Here is an 18,973-nt window from a genome sequence, read left to right as displayed (position 1 = left end):
TGATACAGTCTAATAATATTGCAGATTAATTAGGGCTATTTTTTAGAGGGTACAACTTCTTTACGTGTTTAGTGTAATAATGCAGGCCCTGTGCACATAGAATTCAGCTGGGTACACTTCCTGGGATATGACACACTGCACAACGGAAAATCTGTTGCCCGTCTGCCAATGGAGAAATGAGTCCAAAAGCAGGAAACTGCCTAAATCCCTAATGTATTGAGCTTAATGCTGACAGCTGGAAACTTCCCCTTTTCATTGGTGAGTGCACATAACAAGCATTCAGTGGTGACAACCGGGCAGCAGACAGCATGCCGTCAGTTACCAGTCAGCATTTAGGCTAGTAACAGCCCGATCTGCAGTCTGATCACAGAAAAGAACATTCAGATATTCTAACATTGTTATCACACAGTTACATAACCCTCCGATCGTAGTCGGAACATCATTATCAGACAACCACAGCACAACTTCAACGTACACAACCAACCGACAGACAAATTCAGCAAAACCAAAGAGCATTGACAGGAGTTGAATAATAATGGTATTGTAATGGGAAACAAGACAACATAGAACAAGCAGAATGCCGCAGTAAGCATTTCATACTTTCTATATCCGCTGAAAGTTACCCAAACAGGAAACGTAAAGAAAGGAGGAAAATAGCAGGAGTGGGGAAGCAATCAGCCATACTGGAGATCTCTGCTCAACATCCTGACAATCCAGTCCACTCTTATAAGAGCGGGTTCAACAGTTGCACCTACAGTTGAAGTCGGAAGTTTACATACACCTTAGCCAAATACATTTAAACTCAGTTTTTTACAATTCCTGACATTTAATCCTAGTAAAAATTCCCTGTCTTAGGTCAGTTAGGATCACCACTTTATTTTAAGAATGTGAAATGTCAGAATAATAGCTGAGAGAATGATTTATTTCAGCTTTTATTTCTTTCACCACATTCCCAGTGGGTCAGAAGTTTACATACACTATTTGGCAGCATTGCCTTTAAATTGTTTAACTTGGGTCAAACGTTTCGGGTAGCCTATCACAAGCTTCCCACAATAAGTTGGGTGAATTTTGGCCCATTCCTCTTGACAGAGCTGGTGTAATTGAGTCAGGTTTGTAGGCCTCCTTGCTCGCACATGCCTTTTCAGTTCTGCCCACATATCTTCTATCGGATTGAGGTCAGGGCTTGGTGATGGCAATTCCAATACCTTGTCTTTGTTGTCCTTAAGCCATTTTGACACCACTTTGGAAGTATGCTTGGGGTCATTGTCCATTTGGAAGACCCATTTGCGACCAAGCTTTAACTTCCTGACTGATGTCATGAGATGTTGCTTCAATATATCCACAAACCTTTCCTGCCTCATGATGCCATCTATTTTGTGAAGTGCACCGGTCCCTCCTGCAGCAAAGCATCCCCACAACATGATGCTGCCACCCATGTCCTTCACGGTTGGGATGGTGTTCTTCGACTTACAAGCCTCCTGCTTTTCCTCCAAACATAACGATGATCATTATGGCCAAACAGTTCTATTTTTGTTTTATCAGACCAGAGGACATTTCTCCAAAAAGTACGATCTTTGTCCCCATGTGCAGTTGCAAAACGTAGAATGGCTTTTTTTATGGCGGTTTTGGAGCAGTGGCTTCTTCCTTGCTGAGCGGCCTCTCAGTTTATGTTGATATAGGACTCGTTTTACTGTGGATATAGATACTTTTGTACCTGTTTCCTCCAGCATCTTCACAAGGTCCTTTGCTGTTGTTCTGGGATCGATTTGCACTTTTCGCACCAAAGTACGTTCATCTCTAGGAGACAGAACGCGTCTCCTTCCTGAGCGGTATGACAAATGCATGGTCCCATGGTGTTAATACTTGCGTACTATTGTTTGTACAGATGAACGTGGTAACCTCAGGCGTTTGGAAATTTCTCCCAAGGATGAACCAGACATGTGGAGGTCTACAATTTGTTTTCTGAGGTCTTGGCTGAATTCTTTAGATTTTCCCAATATGTCAAGCAAAGAGGCACTGAGTTTGAAGGTAGGCCTTGAAATACATCCACAGGTACACCTCCAATAGACTCAAATGATGTCAATTAGCCTATCAGAAGCTTCTAAAGCCAAGACATCATTTTCTGGAATTTTCCTAGCTGTTTAAAGGCACAGTCAACTTAGTGTATGTAAACTTCTGACCCACTGGAATTGTGATAGTGAATTATAAGTGAAATAATCTGTCTGTAAACAATCGTTGGAAAAATTACTTGTGTCATGCACAAGGTAGATGTCCTAACCGACTTGCCTCAACTATAGTTTGTGGAGTGGTTGAAAAACGAGTTTTAATGACTCCAACCTAAGTGTATGTAAACTTCCGACTTCAACTGTATTAATGACAGGCATGATGTTGGCAGGCACTAAAACCACTCGACTTTTCTGTCTGAGTGTCCATCAACCACAGCATCAAACGCCTCCAAGAGAGCTCCCATACTGGAGATAAAAGGTTGTCGCCCTCCCATCTATAAAGAGAGACTACTGCATGACTGAGTCTGGTACTGCTAAGATATTCTAATACAGCCACTCATGCACTCAGTATCCCCAACCGGGACGCTTTGATTCAAACCATTTACAGTAACTAATCTTGTCTTTGTTATTTTGAAGAGCAAATACATTTGAAAAATGCAAATGGAAAAAACTCAATTTTACATGAAATTGTAAACAGTTTGGTTTACTCTTCACTAATGCATTTCAACAGGAAACTTCTAAGGCTTGGGTTTTCCATTGGGCTTTGGGGGATAGCCTATACACACAGATTTCTGGAGGGCTAACAAAATGCAGGCATTGCATATTCAACAGCTTTCCCAATACAAAATACATGGAGATGACTGTCAGACTTATCTTGGTTTGACAGCGCCTGAGCCAACTGGGTGATGGAGTACTTTGAACAGGGATGGGCAACTTAGGATTGGCAACTTAGGATGGGGATTGGGGGGGGGGCACAAAAAATCTTAACTCCCGATGAGGGGCCGCAGTGGTTCGTGGGTCTACATACCAACATCCATACAGCAAAACGTGCAATTCTACACATTTTGACATGGGGCGGAGATAAGATTTGGTTTTGTTTAGAATATGATATCTGAGTGAGAGTGACCAACAAAATCTATGGGGGCCCCCCCAGTCGGTAATTTGACCAATATTACTCGAAGTTTAGACAGCTGGCCGCTAGACTAACTTATCAATAAATATAAAAAGATGTAGCTGAACATGGGCTTATTGAGTGAATATCAGTGACTGACATGCGAAAACCTGCTGGAAATTGGAAATTGCACATTGTGTATTCTACTATTTTAACTCTCAACCGTGGCGGTGATGAATTCATCCGCGGGCCTACAAAAAGGGTGGGGGGGAGTTCGCCAGTTTCCCATCCCTGACTTGACATAGGGTATTCAATTGCACAGCTAAAGAAAATAACTTGAGCAGAAAAACAATTGAAGCAGTGATCAGGAAGAGATGTTGGAAATGAGGAAGCGGTACACTGTACACACATCAGTTTGGGACTTTCTCATGTACATCTTTAACATGTATAATGCTGTTCTCAACCCTCCCACTTGTAATCAGCATGTGAGCGGCTCCTGCAAATTCCAAGGTACATGAGAATAAATTATATGACTTACTCAAAAGGTGAACCTTAAAAGGAGGGAATTGCTTTCTTCTATACATCAGCAAGGAAGTAGCTCCTTATACGAGTTAAGCTCAAGAGATTTACTTTGGAGGAGAGGTGGATTTAGGATGGAGTGACTGAAGAGGAAAAAAAGCATAGGGATAAGCTGGAAAGACAACAATGGAGGGTTGGAGGAGAGAGAAGAGGGGTGAAGTAGACACAGTGTGGGGGTGAAGAGAAGGCAAACCGAGTGAGAGAAAGTGACTGATCAGACCGAAGGTGAATGAGGTTATAGAGGACTGAAGCAGGGCAAAGTGACAAGAGAGTGACAAGCCCCTCTTTTCACAGTATGTCAGAGAGCTGGAGCGTCACATAATAAAATACACCTGGCATATCCTCTCTCCACTTGGCTGCACGTGTGATTTCCCTGAAGGTCATATTTTTATGTTTGGCGGCAGTCCCAAGACAAAGCCCAAGTGGGGGAGGAGGAACATCGGGCCCCTTGCTGTTCAACTTCTGGGAAAGAGCTAACATGACCGACGGACTGTCTTAGAGCTAGCTGCCTTAATTAATTAAGACTTCCTGTCTCACTGATACAGCATGCCTCCAGGTACTCTCACTGCCACATCTGAACACGCACTTACAGACTGATACTAAATATTGAATTAAAACAGTATGGATTAAAGCACAAACCATTCTATATTGCATCATACACATGCCAACTGTTTTCTATTCTACTGCATTTTAGTCAATGCCACTCCAACATTGCTCGTCCTAATATTTATATATTTCGTAATTCCACGATTTTACGTGTGTATTGTTCTGAATTGTTAGATAATACTGCAGTGTTGGAGCTAGGAACACACGCATTTCGCTACACCCACAATAACATCTGCTAAATATGTGTACGTGACCAATAAAATTGGATTTGACTTAGATGCCATTGGCCCTGTCGCAAACTCATCCATAAAACAAAATCTCACATTATCGCAAAATGTAAGATTATACTGCAAAGTATCTGAGCAATGGGACCTGGCAAAGAAACAACAAATCCAGAATGTTTTTAGTCAACTTCACAAGTGGAATGACCCTTTACTGAAGAAAAAAAAGAAGCAGAGTGAAAAAAGGATAATGCACGACAAGATTAGCTTACGTGTGATTTAAAACACTAGGTCCTCGATGGTTTTGAACTGCTCCCTTTACGATACGTTCTGTTTTGACATGAAACCCTTACTTTGCCATGGATTTATCGAAAGGGAAGAAACCTTCACACAATAGGGAAAGAGATCCTAAAAAAAACTAGAGGCACTGAAATAGCAGCCACTGAAATAGAAGAGTACAGATCTGAAGTACTGTGTGTTATGCATTAAAAGCTGTACGGTTGAGGGTCTTTATGTAAGGGTGTCATCAGTTCCAGCAATTTCCATGTTGCTGGCATATTTGTGAACTGATATACAGTTCACAGATGCCTCGACCAACATGTCAATGCACAGAGGGGTGAAAAGCTGACATCTGCCACCAGCGCAGTCAAAAGTAGAAAACCCCAGAGGGGGACAAGGGAGATAGAGCAGAAATAAAAGTAGCTTCTCTATAGTCATGCAATACAGTACTTGCTACTTGGTGTGCTCTTGATTAATATCATATAAGTCTCTGGCATGGAACATATTTTATTTTTCATTTGTACATTTTTTTAGGGGTGGATCAGCTTAATATTGCAGAAAGAATATTGTTTCCATCAATGTAATTGTCTGCATCACTTCCAATCCCCCATATATTTTTTGGGTAAATATATATATATATAATATCTCCATACATGCATGCATACATATACACATATATACATACACATACCTATATAGACATACATACGTTTTTTAAAGAATATACCTTTATTATTCCATTCAAACCCTACCACCCAATTGGAGTAAACTAATAAACACTTCGGCTTTTACCTTCAATTTATTAATCTTATACACATTTTACAGACCCAGTCTATTTTACAATAGTTATTTTTGGTTTGTGTTTTAGTCCTTCCTCTATTTCCGATGTCCATCCAGTTTGATTTCGATTTGTAACTATGCTATTTCACAACATTTCTGAACCTATATACATTTTACGGAACCCGTATGTTTTACATTGGTTATCTTGTTATTGGTCCAACCCTTCAGCTCCATTCAACCCCTCCCATCTGTCTCTCAACACCATTCATTTCGGATTTCTATTTGCCATATATTTTTCAACTGTGCTGTGATGCTTCACAAAACAATTGAACCTTTCTATTCTCATAGCTTCTACAGATTGTAAATTAAAAATACACATTTTTGCTAAAATAATTACTATATTATTGATTGATTGACTATGGCTTTTCAAATCACCCAGTATTGCTATCTGCAGCGTTAGTTTTAGGCAAATGTTGCAATTCTTCAGCCATTCCTGGACCTGTGACCAAAAACGAGCTACATATGGACAATACCAAAATAAATGATCTAATGACTCTGCCTCCTTACAGCAGAATCTGCAGAGCTGGGAAGATTGTTTTTTTTTGAGCAGTATATATGGGGGATACAAAGGGAACACTTAAACAACACATCCTAGATCTGAATGAAATAAATAATCTTATTAAATACTTTTTTCTTTGCATAGTTGAATGTGCTGACAACAAAATCACACAAAAATAATCAATGGAAATCCAATTTATCAACCCATGGAGGTCTGGATTTGGAGTCACACTCAAAATTAAAGTGGAAAACCACACTACAGGCTGATCCAACTTTGATGTAATGTCCTTAAAACAAGTCAAAATGAGGCTCAGTAGTGTGTGTGGCCTCCACGTGCCTGTATGACCTCCCTACAACGCCTGGGCATGCTCCTGATGAGGTGGCAGATGGTCTCCTGAGGGATCTTCTCCCAGACCTGGACTAAAGCATCCGCCAACTCCTGGATAGTCTGTGGTGGATGGAGCGAGACATGATGTCCCAGATGTGCTCAATTGGATTCAGGTCTGGGGAACGGGCGGGCCAGTCCATAGCATCAATACCTTCCTCTTGCAGGAACTGCTGACACACTCCAGCCACATGAGGTTTAGCATTGTCTTGCATTAGGAGGAACCCAGGGCCAACCGCACCAGCATATGGTCTCACAAGGGGTCTGAGGATCTAATCTCGGTACCTAATGGCAGTCAGGCTACCTCTGGCGAGCACATGGAGGGCTGTGCGGCCCCCCAAAGAAATGCCACCCCACACCATGACTGACCCACCGCCAAACCGGTCATGCTGGAGGATGTTGCAGGCAGCAGAACGTTCTCCACGGCATCTCCAGACTCTGTCACGTCTGTCACTTGCTCAGTGTGAACCTGCTTTCATCTGTGAAGAGCACAGGGTGCCAGTGGCGAATTGGCCAATCTTGGTGTTCTCTGGCAAATGCCAAACGTCCTGCACGGTGTTGGGCTGTAAGCACAACCCCCACCTGTGGACGTCGGGCCCTCATACCACCCTCATGGAGTCTGTTTCTGACCATTTGAGCAGACACATGCACATTTGTGGCCTGCACGAGGTCATTTTGCAGGGCTCTGGCAGTGCTTCTCCTGCTCCTCCTTGCACAAAGGCGGAGGTCGCGGTCCTGCTGCTGGGTTGTTGCCCTCCTACGGCCTCCTCCACGTCTCCTGATGTACTGGCTTGTCTCCTGGTAGCGCCTCCATGCTCTGGACACTACGCTGACAGACACAGCAAACCTTCTTGTCACAGCTCGCATTGATGTGCCATCCTGGATGAGCTGCACTACCTGAGCCACTTGTGTGGGTTGTAGACTCCGTCTCATGCTACCACTAGAGTGAAAGCACCGCCAGCATTCAAAAGTGACCAAAACATCAGCCAGGAAGCATAGGAACTGAGAAGTGGTCTGTGGTCCCCACCTGCAGAACCACTCCTTTATTGGGGGTGTCTTGCTAATTGCCTATAATTTCCACCTGTTGTCTATTCCATTTGCACAACAGCATGTGAAATGTATTGTCAATCAGTGTTGCTTCCTAAGTGGACAGTTTGATTTCACAGAAGTGTGATTGACTTGGAGTTACATTGTGTTGTTTAAGTGTTCCCTTTATTTTTTTGAGCAGTGTATATAAAATTCTATTGGTTGCAAGAATTTTGTATAGTAATTTAAATTGAAAAATTCTAAGTTTTGAATCCGGCGTTGTTTTGCGTATCAATTCATAAACCATGTGCCATGGAATGGGTACATCGAAAATCTCTTCCCAACTATTTTGCAATTTATATGGCACAGCTGTCAGTTTTTTGGTCCTTAAATGAAATTGGTATATGTTTTTATTTATCACACTTTTCTTTAACCATTTATGTTCTTTAATACAGGGCCGACATACAAGTTCCTTACTTTTTTCCCCTTCTACTTGCCTCTTCCATTTTTGTGGTAATGCTGCAATTAATTGGTTGTAATTTTGGGTAGAGCAGACATTTCCATATGTCTGTGTTAGCTGCATGTGTGACATAACTCCACCAGTCCTATTTATAATATCATTCACAAAAATTATACCTGTTTTAATCATTTCTTCTAAAAATAGTTTTTTTTATCAATTACTAAATTTGAATTTAACCACAATATTTGTTGTATTATTTGTTCTGTCTTTTCAGGTGGATTAAACTGAAATTGCAACCAACTTTCTAAGGCTTGTTTAAAAAATAAAGATATTTTGGAGATTATTTCCTTTTCAAACAACCGAAAGTGGGCAGGTGTAATCTGAATAAAGGGGAAAAGGCCCTTCTTGAACATAGGATGAGACATTCGTACCAATTTACTAGAAAACCAGTTTGGATTTAAGTATAACTTTGGTATGACTGATGCCTTTAGTGAGAGGTCTAATGCTTTAATATTTAATCATTTCTGCCCTCCGAATTTATATTCGTTATATAAATAGGCCCTTTTAATTTTATCTGGCTTGCCGTTCCAAATAAAATGTAATATTTTTTGTTGATATAATTTAAAACATATGGTGTTAATAAAATAAAGAAAGTTGGACAAAGATAGGAGATGGTACTAAGTTCAGTTAATGTCTTTAGATAGAAATATGGATTAATAATGTATGATTTACTGGTACAATGAAAATAGTGGGGAACTGAGCCAAAATATTCTGAACAACCATTGTCTGTGTTCTATCAGATCATTTCCATGTTGTGTGCTGCCTGAACCAACAACCCTCTCTGTCCACTCCATTATTGTCCTTCTCCACAGTCATTCTGCACTTGGATTGGTAATTGCAGTGGGTTCACTCTGGGTTACAGAGTGAGCAGATAATATCACCCTGTCAGTTCCCTTCTCTCCTGACCTTTGGGGTGACAATGAGATGTCATCGCAGGTCACCTTCTCCATTAACAAATTCTCTTTCTGCTCAGACACTGATTGGCCGCCAAGATGAGAAGGGACATAGCCTCGACCCCGGTTTGGCTGCTCAACTGTGTCTTAAACGTTGAATGACGTGTGCACTGTACCTCATGCCTTTATGCAAGTTGAAATTAAAATGCACTTTTTGGATCACAAAAATTAACAGTGAACCCCTAAAAGACAAAACCCTTCCATTGAAAAAAAGATAACTGCCAGTTATATAAATGCGCAGCAGCATTATTTGTTTTTGGAATGATTAAAGATTTGCATTTCTGCCTCTTACATAAAGGCTCATATACATATACAAGCCTATGGTCATTACTGTCCTCTGCTGGTGAAAAAGCCAGTTCTCAATTTTCACTACATGTACACAGCAAAAACAAAAGAAGACGAGGCCATCTGTGAACGAGCTATGCTGAACGGCTGTGAAAGGCCATTTCAACTTAAACACTGTGTGCTGCTGTGGCATTTCAAGAGCAACATTACAAACCATCACCAACACAGGCGGCATAGCAATCAGCGTAGGAAGCAAATGGAGGGCTGGGCGGAGAACACATCTCTCCTGACTCAACAGGCATAAAACCTGATGTGATTTCTCTGTTTATTAACTAGACGTCTCTCACACACACACACACACACACACACACACACACACACACACACACACACACACACACACACACACACACACACACACACACACACACACACGCAGGAACTTTTCATTCAAGTTGAAAGGTAACACTAATTGTAAAACATTTGGTATGCGTAAGAGGTTTCAGCGGTGGGCAAGACACACACAATGACAGTGATACAGTACAATGAGAAACAACACCGTGCAGCCACAGCAGCACTCTCCTCTAATGTCTCACTGTGACTATCGGTCATTGTCAGCCAACGGAAGCAAAAGGTGAGTGGGACTATTTGGCTTGGTTTGACATGAGCTGTGAACGTGTTCTACCTTTGGGTATGAGGAGTCAGAAACCATTCACAATGCAGAAGCATGCTTGAGACGGGACTTCAGAGAAACTCACATTCTGACACACGAATCATGTCGGGGGGGGATAGTTTGATAAGTTTGCTCTTTGTGGGCGTTCCAGCATGTTTGCAAGAGTGTGGGCGGCAGGGGAAAAAAAAAAAGATGTTCTGAAGCGCTCTCGTCGACGAATTCCTTATCTGCAACGTCCACATCAATAACACTGGAGCATGTGGATTTTGCTCCAAAAGCGTGGGTGGAGAGCACAGGGCAGTCATCACGCAGAGGCCCTCTTCGCAAACACTTACCTGTGCTGCTGCACTAATACTCATGAGTGGCTGAACTGCTCATCCATCCGAAAATGGTACGTTGTGTGGGCAGCCAGGTCCTAAAGCACCAACGTGATCTGAAATATTACTGGAATGCCAGTAGCAGCCTAGTTTCCAAAACAGAAACACAAGATGAAAACACGAGGGATAACTCTGCCTACCTGCTAGGACCCTGTTGACAGAGGAATGGGTGGCCAGGCCAGGCTGGCCCCTCTCATGGTGGAAGATGCCAGGATATGGTAGATACTCAGGCAGTAGGAACCTCCTTGAAGAGAGAGAGAAGCGTCACATTATATAGAAATCACACAACAACTGACAGAGTTCACTCACCCCATAATTTAAGATATGAGAAAATTGGAGACCATCTCTGTCGCGTAATAGGGGACTACAAAGCACAGGCAAGTTTTTATAAAAGCCTTACCCGACTCTACATTGTTGCACAAACTGATGAGGGTAGCCTAGTGGTTAGAGAGTTGGACGAGTAACCGAAAGGTTGCAAGATCAAATCCCCCGAGCTGACAAGGTAAAAATCTGTCGTTCTGCCCCTGAACAAGGCAGTTAACCCACTGTTACTAGGCCGTCATTGAAAATAAGAATTTGTTCTTAACTGACTCGCCTAGTTAAATAAAGGTAAAATAAAAAATAAATAGAATTGTGCTATATGATTGTGCTAATGCTCACCACTGGTTTTGGGTAGAATGATTCAAATCAAACTTTAGCAAAAGTTGGAGAATATGTAAAACATTTCCTGTATACTAATCCTCGGGACACAGAGTCCCGTTATGTCATTGGCTGCTCATATCATTGGCCAAAAAACAAACATTGGAATATAAAGAGCCAATAAGTATAATGTATTCAGAGTCCAGGAGTACACATGAGTTTGGATAGGTTGACTATTTTTTGTTTTTCTGTTTCTTTTCTTTTTTTAGTTATGTATTTACAGTATCTATTGTATGCTGTGTGATGCTGTTTTGTTATTGTATGGATGGCTGTTGTTTTTGGTTGTTTTCTCTGCATTGTGTGTATTCCATCAGGGAAACCAATGGAATCGCTTTAACGTGTTATCCCTTGGGGTTGTACTCCGTGCATCTTTTTCCCAATAAATCAATCAATCATATCAGGGCCACCCACCGGGGAACAAATCTGCCAAGTGAGGGGGCAGACATACGAGCGTGGCGCGGAGCCCTGTGTCTGGCGCGATCACCGTTATCCCTGTGAAGACAGACAGACGGACAGAGAGGGAGATAACAGACAAACACATACAAAGAAAAATGTAAATCCTCTTAACTGAGAGACCGTAGCTGGACTCACTATATAGTGCAGGCTCACTTAAAAGTTTGATGTTAGCCTAACTTATTATTGGCTTGAGCTTGAGACCCAGACCAAAGGGAGGACGTTGCAGTACTGCTTGTGATCATCCAGCAGCCTCAAAAAACCAAGCAGCCAAACAGAAACTCCAGAGAAGATTCGCAAAAGTTTGAAAACGCTGCATTGCATAAAGATGGCTATTTACGGTAAAGATGGTTATTTATGGCTCCAATGTTTCTCCATTTACAGGTTTGAAAAACTGCTAGTAAGTGGGCCCCTTTTCACAACACAGTATAATCTAGTCTGGACACATTCAAAGGAGAAAAAACAAAGGCAAAATATTTCCAGGCCAAGGGGACACTGTATAGAATCGAACGGTAGCTCGTTCAGGTCCCTGAGCAGACTAGGTGAAAAATCTGCCGACGTGCCCTTGAGCAAGGTACGTAACCCTAATTGCTCCTGTTAGTCGCTCTGGATAAGAGCATCTGCTAAAATGGCTCAAATGTAAATATCTGACCTCGCAAAGGAAGACTGTGCCATTACAGGAACATTGGTTCCTGTCATTTATTCGCTGACCCCTGGAGGAATTAAATATGCATCATCTTTCCATCAGAGCAGAGTATCAGCTGAGAGGACGCGGCTTCTTTGTGATCCACTGGACGTTTCACATTCAGAATTTGCTTTACACTTCTTGAAAACTGAGACAATGTGAAGGACGCGAGAGAGAGGAAATCCGACGAACGCGGGAGCCTCTGAAAGTATTCTAATCGGAAAGCAGGCGGAAATAGACATGCTTTCATAAATATACCCTCAGCAATGAATTTCTAAGTCGGGCAGTCAGGTCGGCGGAATAATTCATGAACCAAATCGGTGAGGTCATATTTTGGCTTTGAAGATGCCCCATCTCACATCAGTCACCCAGAACTGCATTTTAATACCGGCTAAATGTTGTTTGCTCCGACTGCAATGATATTCTGTGGCTGACTGGCCGTATAACTTCATTCTATGTATGACGCTCAAGTCTAAAGTAAACCTATTTTGCTGGTCATGTTATAAATGTCCAGTAATAATGCAATAGTTCTTGGTCTAGGAGGACTTCATAAACTTGCAAACAGACTAGGGATGAAACGGTTACCGGTTTCACGATAAACCACGGTAAAATTCCCGACGGTTGATATTACCGTTTCAAATGTTTATTATCATTAAAACCGTGTTTGATTACCGCGGTTTGAAAAACTCACGGTAAATACTGTCCAGCATCAACCAAAGTTAGCAACAGTCTGACGCAGGCGCAGCATGCAACGTGGGTTTTTCTGTGTTTGAAAACATGGCGGAAGGCAGTGACGGCGCTCGGGAGATTTTTCAGCCTTCTAAGCGGACCAAATCTGAAGTGTGGTTGTATTTTGGGTTTTGCAAGAGTGTTGGGGGTAACTTATTCGAAGATGGTCACCCTGTCTGCAGAACATGCATCAGAGCTGCTTCACCTTGCCAGGGTTGCCAGGAAGCTTTTGTGCATCCCAGCAACCAGAGTGCCATCAGTGAGTGTTCAGTGCCAGCGGGCACATCGTCTCCCCACGCAGATCACTACTTAAACCGGACAAAGTAAATATGCTGACATTTTTACATTTCATTCCAGTGAACAAAGATGCATCCATACAGGATGTTAGGCCAGCAGCACCTGATTTCTTTATGAAGGAGAGAACGGACATACAGGATGTTAGGCCAGCAGCACCTGATTTCTTTATGAAGGAGAGAACGGACATACAGGATGTTAGGCCAGCAGCACCTGATTTCTTTATGAAGGAGAGAACGGACATACAGGATGTTAGGCCAGCAGCACCTGATTTCTTTATGAAGGAGAGAACGGACATACAGGATGTTAGGCCAGCAGCACCTGATTTCTTTATGAAGGAGAGAACGGACATTATCAGTGTTGTTCATTTTATTTGTTTACATATTTTGTGTTATTTTAATGTCAACACCTGCACATTGGATTTGTTTCCATATGGTTGTATTGTTCTTACATGCAAATTGCTTTACTTGTTTTGCTTTTAAGTGCACATTTGATTTACTAACTTAAGGTTGTGTTCATTAAAACCTGCACTATGGGAAACTAACTCTCATGGCCACATGGTGCCATCTTTAATGTTAATGTTATTATTTTAATGTTGATGCACACAAATGCATAGTGCAGCTAATTTTATTAGTTGTTTGTTGGTTTTCAATATAAAACTTGGTGAAATGATTTCAGTGTTTGTATCAGTACTTTCTGAACATTTCCAGCACATTTTAACAATACCGCGATAATACTGATACCCGTGATAATTTTGGTCACTATAATCGTGATATGACATTTTTATACCGTTTCATCTCTAAAACAGACTACAAACAAAATGGGGACAAGGTGCACCCGTAAGTAAGTTGAAGAAATGTCCAGCCTCATTCTTCGCAAGCGTAGAAAACTAACTCATTTAGATGAATCCACAATTCCTTTAGGAAAGGAGATGAGAAGAAAGGAGAGCAAAGAAACGGCCTAGCGATAGCTGCGTTCTGTGGAAACAGGCCACAGTGTCATCGGAGGTGTCATTATTAAACCTCTCTCTCAGATCAGCATGTTACGAAATAGGTCGAGGGTTTGGAAGAGAATTAGGATACAGCTCTACAATGATTTCTTCAGTACACCCCTTTAAAATACCAAGCGTTGTCATTCTGTGCAGTTCTCAAGGGGAGCATCATCCTGATTCATCTATAGTCTGAGCCTGCTGCTGTGTATGTTTTCACAGCACTGTAATCTAGGTTTACTTTCACTGTTTGCTGGTTCCATTACAGTGAGTGAATTCTTAACATCATTCCAAAAGCGCCATAGGGTTTTTCTGTTTAAAGAAAAAGTGAAAATCTGTCCTCAGTTATTCTGCACGTTAAAATATTTGATTTTGTGAAAATCAAACAAAACACTTATCAATAGTGTGTATTGTGTTAAGAATCCTGCTCCAGAAAGACCCCGCTCAGACAGGGCTGGTCGCACCAGTGCAATAGAAAAAATTATCTTATAAAGCCAGCCGCGGTGCTTTATTGAGGAAAATAGACTGTTGCTATATACATAGCTCCAGACTTCTCCTAATTTTTTAGATCAATCAAGACCCATTTGCCTACGTGGCCTAATTCATTTGGGGCTAATTCACCACCTCAGGAAGTGGAAATCAAAACACATTAGCTATATAGCTAACTGTAAATATTGCTCACAGTTAGCCGTGGAATTGCTCAATCTAACTGTAGATTGAATGTCCTAAAAACTTTCCAGTGGTACTAGCACGGACAACAAAATGGCCAACGTGCACGAGGCTCCGCATCCCAAAGACTTACTGTACCGCAAACTTCGTTTTTTAAAAAGGTGCCAATCGCTCATTACTGAGAGTTGAGAAACGTCATACCCCCAGAAATCTAAGACCCCATACGATTAATTGCACTCACTATGGCTGCAAAGTTTTCTGATCCACACCAGTCATAAAACACTTGGCAAGCAGAAGCCTAAATCTAGAATGGGGGATAAGGGGATGTTGTCTTGTTATAATTCCCTGAATCCCACCAGGTTCAATAATGAACGAGAGGGTGGCAGCACATGTCTAATCTTGTCTGAAGAGAACAGACACTGTCTCGCACTGATGTGGAGGTGACGCCACGCCATGCAATGACCCAGTTCTAACTAGCAACACTGGACCGTTTACATGCTCCAGGAAAATGTCCCAGCTGGTTTCATGAAACTCTGAATCCATCCCAAAGGACAATAAAAGGCATTCTAAAATAGTTGATAGAGTGACGAATAACTTAGTTGTTCATTCTGACAAACAGTTGTTATCACTATAAATAATATGTCCTTAATTGCCGGAGAGGAATAGCACCAGGGGAATTCCTTTGACCTCATTCAGCCAATGATGCTACAGTAAAAAGTCTGCAGAGGCCTGAGAAGACTGATGACCTCAAATAAGTCCTGGGAGCATAGAGTGTTCCAAACCACTGACCCTGGAGTATCATGGTCCTGCAAGCAACACCATCACCCTGCACCTTTTTTTTTTATAGCCAGGCCAGAGGCAATTAACATTTACATATTGAAAGAATAAAACCTAATCAATTAGAAAAATACATCACAAATTCAACCTTTGAGAGCCATGCATCAGGCATTCGATATGCAAGTTATTTTGGTAGGAGTGTTTTTCTGCTGCTGCTTTGTTAGACAGTCATTATGCATTCCAGATCATACAGAGGGTGTGTGGAGGCATAATGGAGGGAATTCATTTCTCTCACCCATTGGCAATGGTGCCTCCCCTCTGGGGACAGAAAAGCTCAGCATTTTGCTATGGTATGGTTTCATGCAAATAATTCCATTAATGGTGCTTCTTGTGGAATAAATCCCAAAGCTCTTGACAATTATAGGATGCTTTATCATAATGTGTTCTGTAAATGTCTTCATAAACAAGTGTCAAGGGATACGAAAGGCATTGGATGTTGTAGGTTGAAGACGACTCACTCAAACTCCTCAAATTCCACCTCGTTGTTCTCAATGGAGGGGGAAGAGTTGCTTCCTGGGCTATCCGAGGTGGATGAGAGAGGCCGCAGTCGGCTCTGGTAGCGCAGTGATCGTTGGCGAATGCTGTCCCGCCGAGATAAGTACTGAATCATCCGCTGGGCGTAATATGCAGCAGGTGACAACCTGTGAACACAGCAAGGACACACAACTAAAATCAATGGTGATCAGATAACCCAGGAGGAATAGACCACAATAGAAATCTGTCTGACTTTATTGTGCTATCCCAGTCACGTTTTTTTGTTGTTGTATGTACTGTGTAGATGTGTATTCTTTTTTAAATGAGAAATAAAAACAAGCAAACCAGGCAGAAAGCAGTGCTAATACCAGAAAAACCTGAACAAACCCAAGACCATGTATTGTCAGAGCCCACAAATGGTAAAGATGGAGCAGGCTTCTTCTTCTTAAAAAAAGAAGAAGTAAATGTCCCTCTCTTTCATGCTTCAACTCTCAGGGCCATAGTTACAATGTGGTTCAATTACTGACTGATCCAAGTGGATAAGCCTTGAGCTGCACTCCGGTACCACAGCACTAAACCTACACAGGGAGGACAGGGAGGGCAGCTCAGAAGCTAACTGAACACAGAGTGCTCCCCATGTAAACAGAGCTGAATAAACAGTAAGCTGAGATCCAGTGAGTTACACCACATTGGAAGACTATAGACCAGGGATGGGAAACTGATGGCCTACTTACCCTCTGAATTGCACATATATAATCCATGTCTCAAGGCTTAAAAATAATAATATTTAACCCGTCTCCTCCCCTTCATCTATACTGATTAAAGTGGATTTAACAAGTGACATCAAGTGACTCACCTGGTCAGTCTATAACATGTTCGTAATGTTTTGTACACTCAGTGTATATGTCTGCAATTAAAGCATTCTGGACATTTTTTTTATACAATGAACAAAAATATATAAATGCAACATGTAAAGTGTTGGTCCCATGTTTCATGAGCTGAAATAAAAGATCCCATACATTTTCCATACACACAAAAAGCTTATTTCTCTCAAATTTTGTGCACATTTTTTTTACATCCCTGTTAGTGAGCATTTCTCCTTTGCCAAGACAATCCATCCACCTACTGGGGACAAAAGGCCACTCTAAAATGTGCAGTTTTGTCACACAACAATGCCACAGACATCTCATGTTTTGAGGGAGTGTGCAATTGGCATGTGGACTGCATGAATGTCCACCAGAGCTGTTGCTGGAGAATTTAATGTTAACATTCATTTCTCTACCATATGCTACCGCCAACATTGTTTTAGAGAATTTGGCAGTACATCGAACCGGCCTCACAACCGCAGACCACATGTAACCACGCCAGCCAGGGACCTTTCACCTGCAGAATCATCACCCGGACAGCTAATGAAACTGTGGGTTTTGCGCAACCAAACAATTTCTGCACAAACTGTCAGAAACCGTCTCAGGGAAGCTCATCTGCGTGCTCGTCGTCCTCACCAGGGCCTTGACCAGACTGCAGTTCGGCGTCATAAGCGACTTCAGTGGGCAAATGTTCACCTTCGATGGCCACTGCCATGCTGGAGTGTGCTCGATGGGTGAATCCCGGTTTCAACTGTATCAGGCAGATGGCAGAATGGCGTTGTGTTGGTGAGCGGTTTGCTGATGTCAACGTTGTGAACAGGAACAGAGTGCCCCATGTTGGTGGTGGGGTTATGGTATGGGCAGGCATAAGCTATGGACAATGAACATAATTGTATTTTATCCTTGGCAATTTAAAATGCACAGAGATACCATGATGATATTCTGAGGCCCATTGTTGTGCCATTCATCTGCCGCCATCACCTCATGTTTCAGCATAATGCCCGGTCACATGTCGCAAGGATCTGTACAGAATTCCTGGAAGCTGAAAATGACCTAGTTCTTCCATGGCATGTTTGGGATGCTCTGGATCGACGTGTACGACCATGGCTTCTGGTTGAGGTATGTCACTGTGTGGATGATGTCATCGATGCACTTATTGATGAAGCCACTGACTTTGTGCTGCTGTGCGTTTAGTTGCCAATATTACTTTGCTACCTGACAACTTCACGGTTTTTACTTTTTGATTACCGTTAATATTTTTAGTTTTTCCCTCACTCAACTTTTTTCATTCAACTTTTTCACTCCGGAGGTTTTGTCTGGACATGGTTCGTCAGGACTTCCAACAGCCGAAGCTCAGTAACATTAACATGATGCCTTCTAATTGCAGTCGTTGTACTCATAATATACAGGAGAACGATCGCCTTACGGTGGGGATAGCTGTGCTGCAAGCCCAGCTTCAGACGCAATCGTTAGGCAAGGGCAATTTCAGTGTAGGAAAGGATGAAACAGCATCTGTGCCACCAGTAAGTACAGATAGTAACGTTAGTATAAACCCCCTCGCACGGTCCCCGCAGCCGGACAACTTTCTCATGGCTTCCGGATGGAAATGCTGTAGGAATGCTCAATCGGTGTCGCTCATTCAGCCGACAGAAACTTTCAAATCGGTTCTCCCCATTAAGCGAGTCGGAGTCAGAGGCCGAGACTTCTCTGGTCTCTACTCCTCCCGTTATGGGGTCTGAGACGCCGAAGCCTCCCACCATTAGCTCTGACAAATTGAAAACCCTAGTCATTGGCGACTCCATTACCCACAATATTAGACTTAAAACGAATCATCCAGCGATCATACACTGTTTACCAGGGGGCAGGGCTACCGACGTTAAGGCTAATCTGAAGATGGTGCTGGCTAAAGCTAAAACTGGC

General features: G+C 42.2%; 1 protein-coding gene across 4 annotated transcripts in view; it reads right to left on the bottom strand.

Annotated features, from left to right (window-relative positions):
* Positions 1-18,973, bottom strand: part of LOC106561945 (activating molecule in BECN1-regulated autophagy protein 1A) — a 113,359-nt gene that overhangs the window by 53,611 nt on the left and 40,775 nt on the right. For all 4 annotated transcript variants that reach the window (XM_014126406.2, XM_045689022.1, XM_014126404.2 and 1 more), the window contains 3 exons: positions 16,172-16,354; positions 11,470-11,550; positions 10,500-10,603 (listed from right to left, as the gene is read on the bottom strand). In XM_014126406.2, the coding sequence (XP_013981881.1) occupies positions 10,500-10,603; positions 11,470-11,550; positions 16,172-16,354 (368 nt within the window). The remainder of the gene's footprint in view (positions 1-10,499; positions 10,604-11,469; positions 11,551-16,171; positions 16,355-18,973) is intronic.

Source organism: Salmo salar, chromosome ssa11, assembly GCF_905237065.1.
Source record: "Salmo salar chromosome ssa11, Ssal_v3.1, whole genome shotgun sequence".
NCBI lineage: Eukaryota > Metazoa > Chordata > Actinopteri > Salmoniformes > Salmonidae > Salmo > Salmo salar.
The sequence above is the reverse complement of the archived record's forward strand: the minus strand, read 5'-3'. Positions and strand labels throughout refer to the sequence as shown.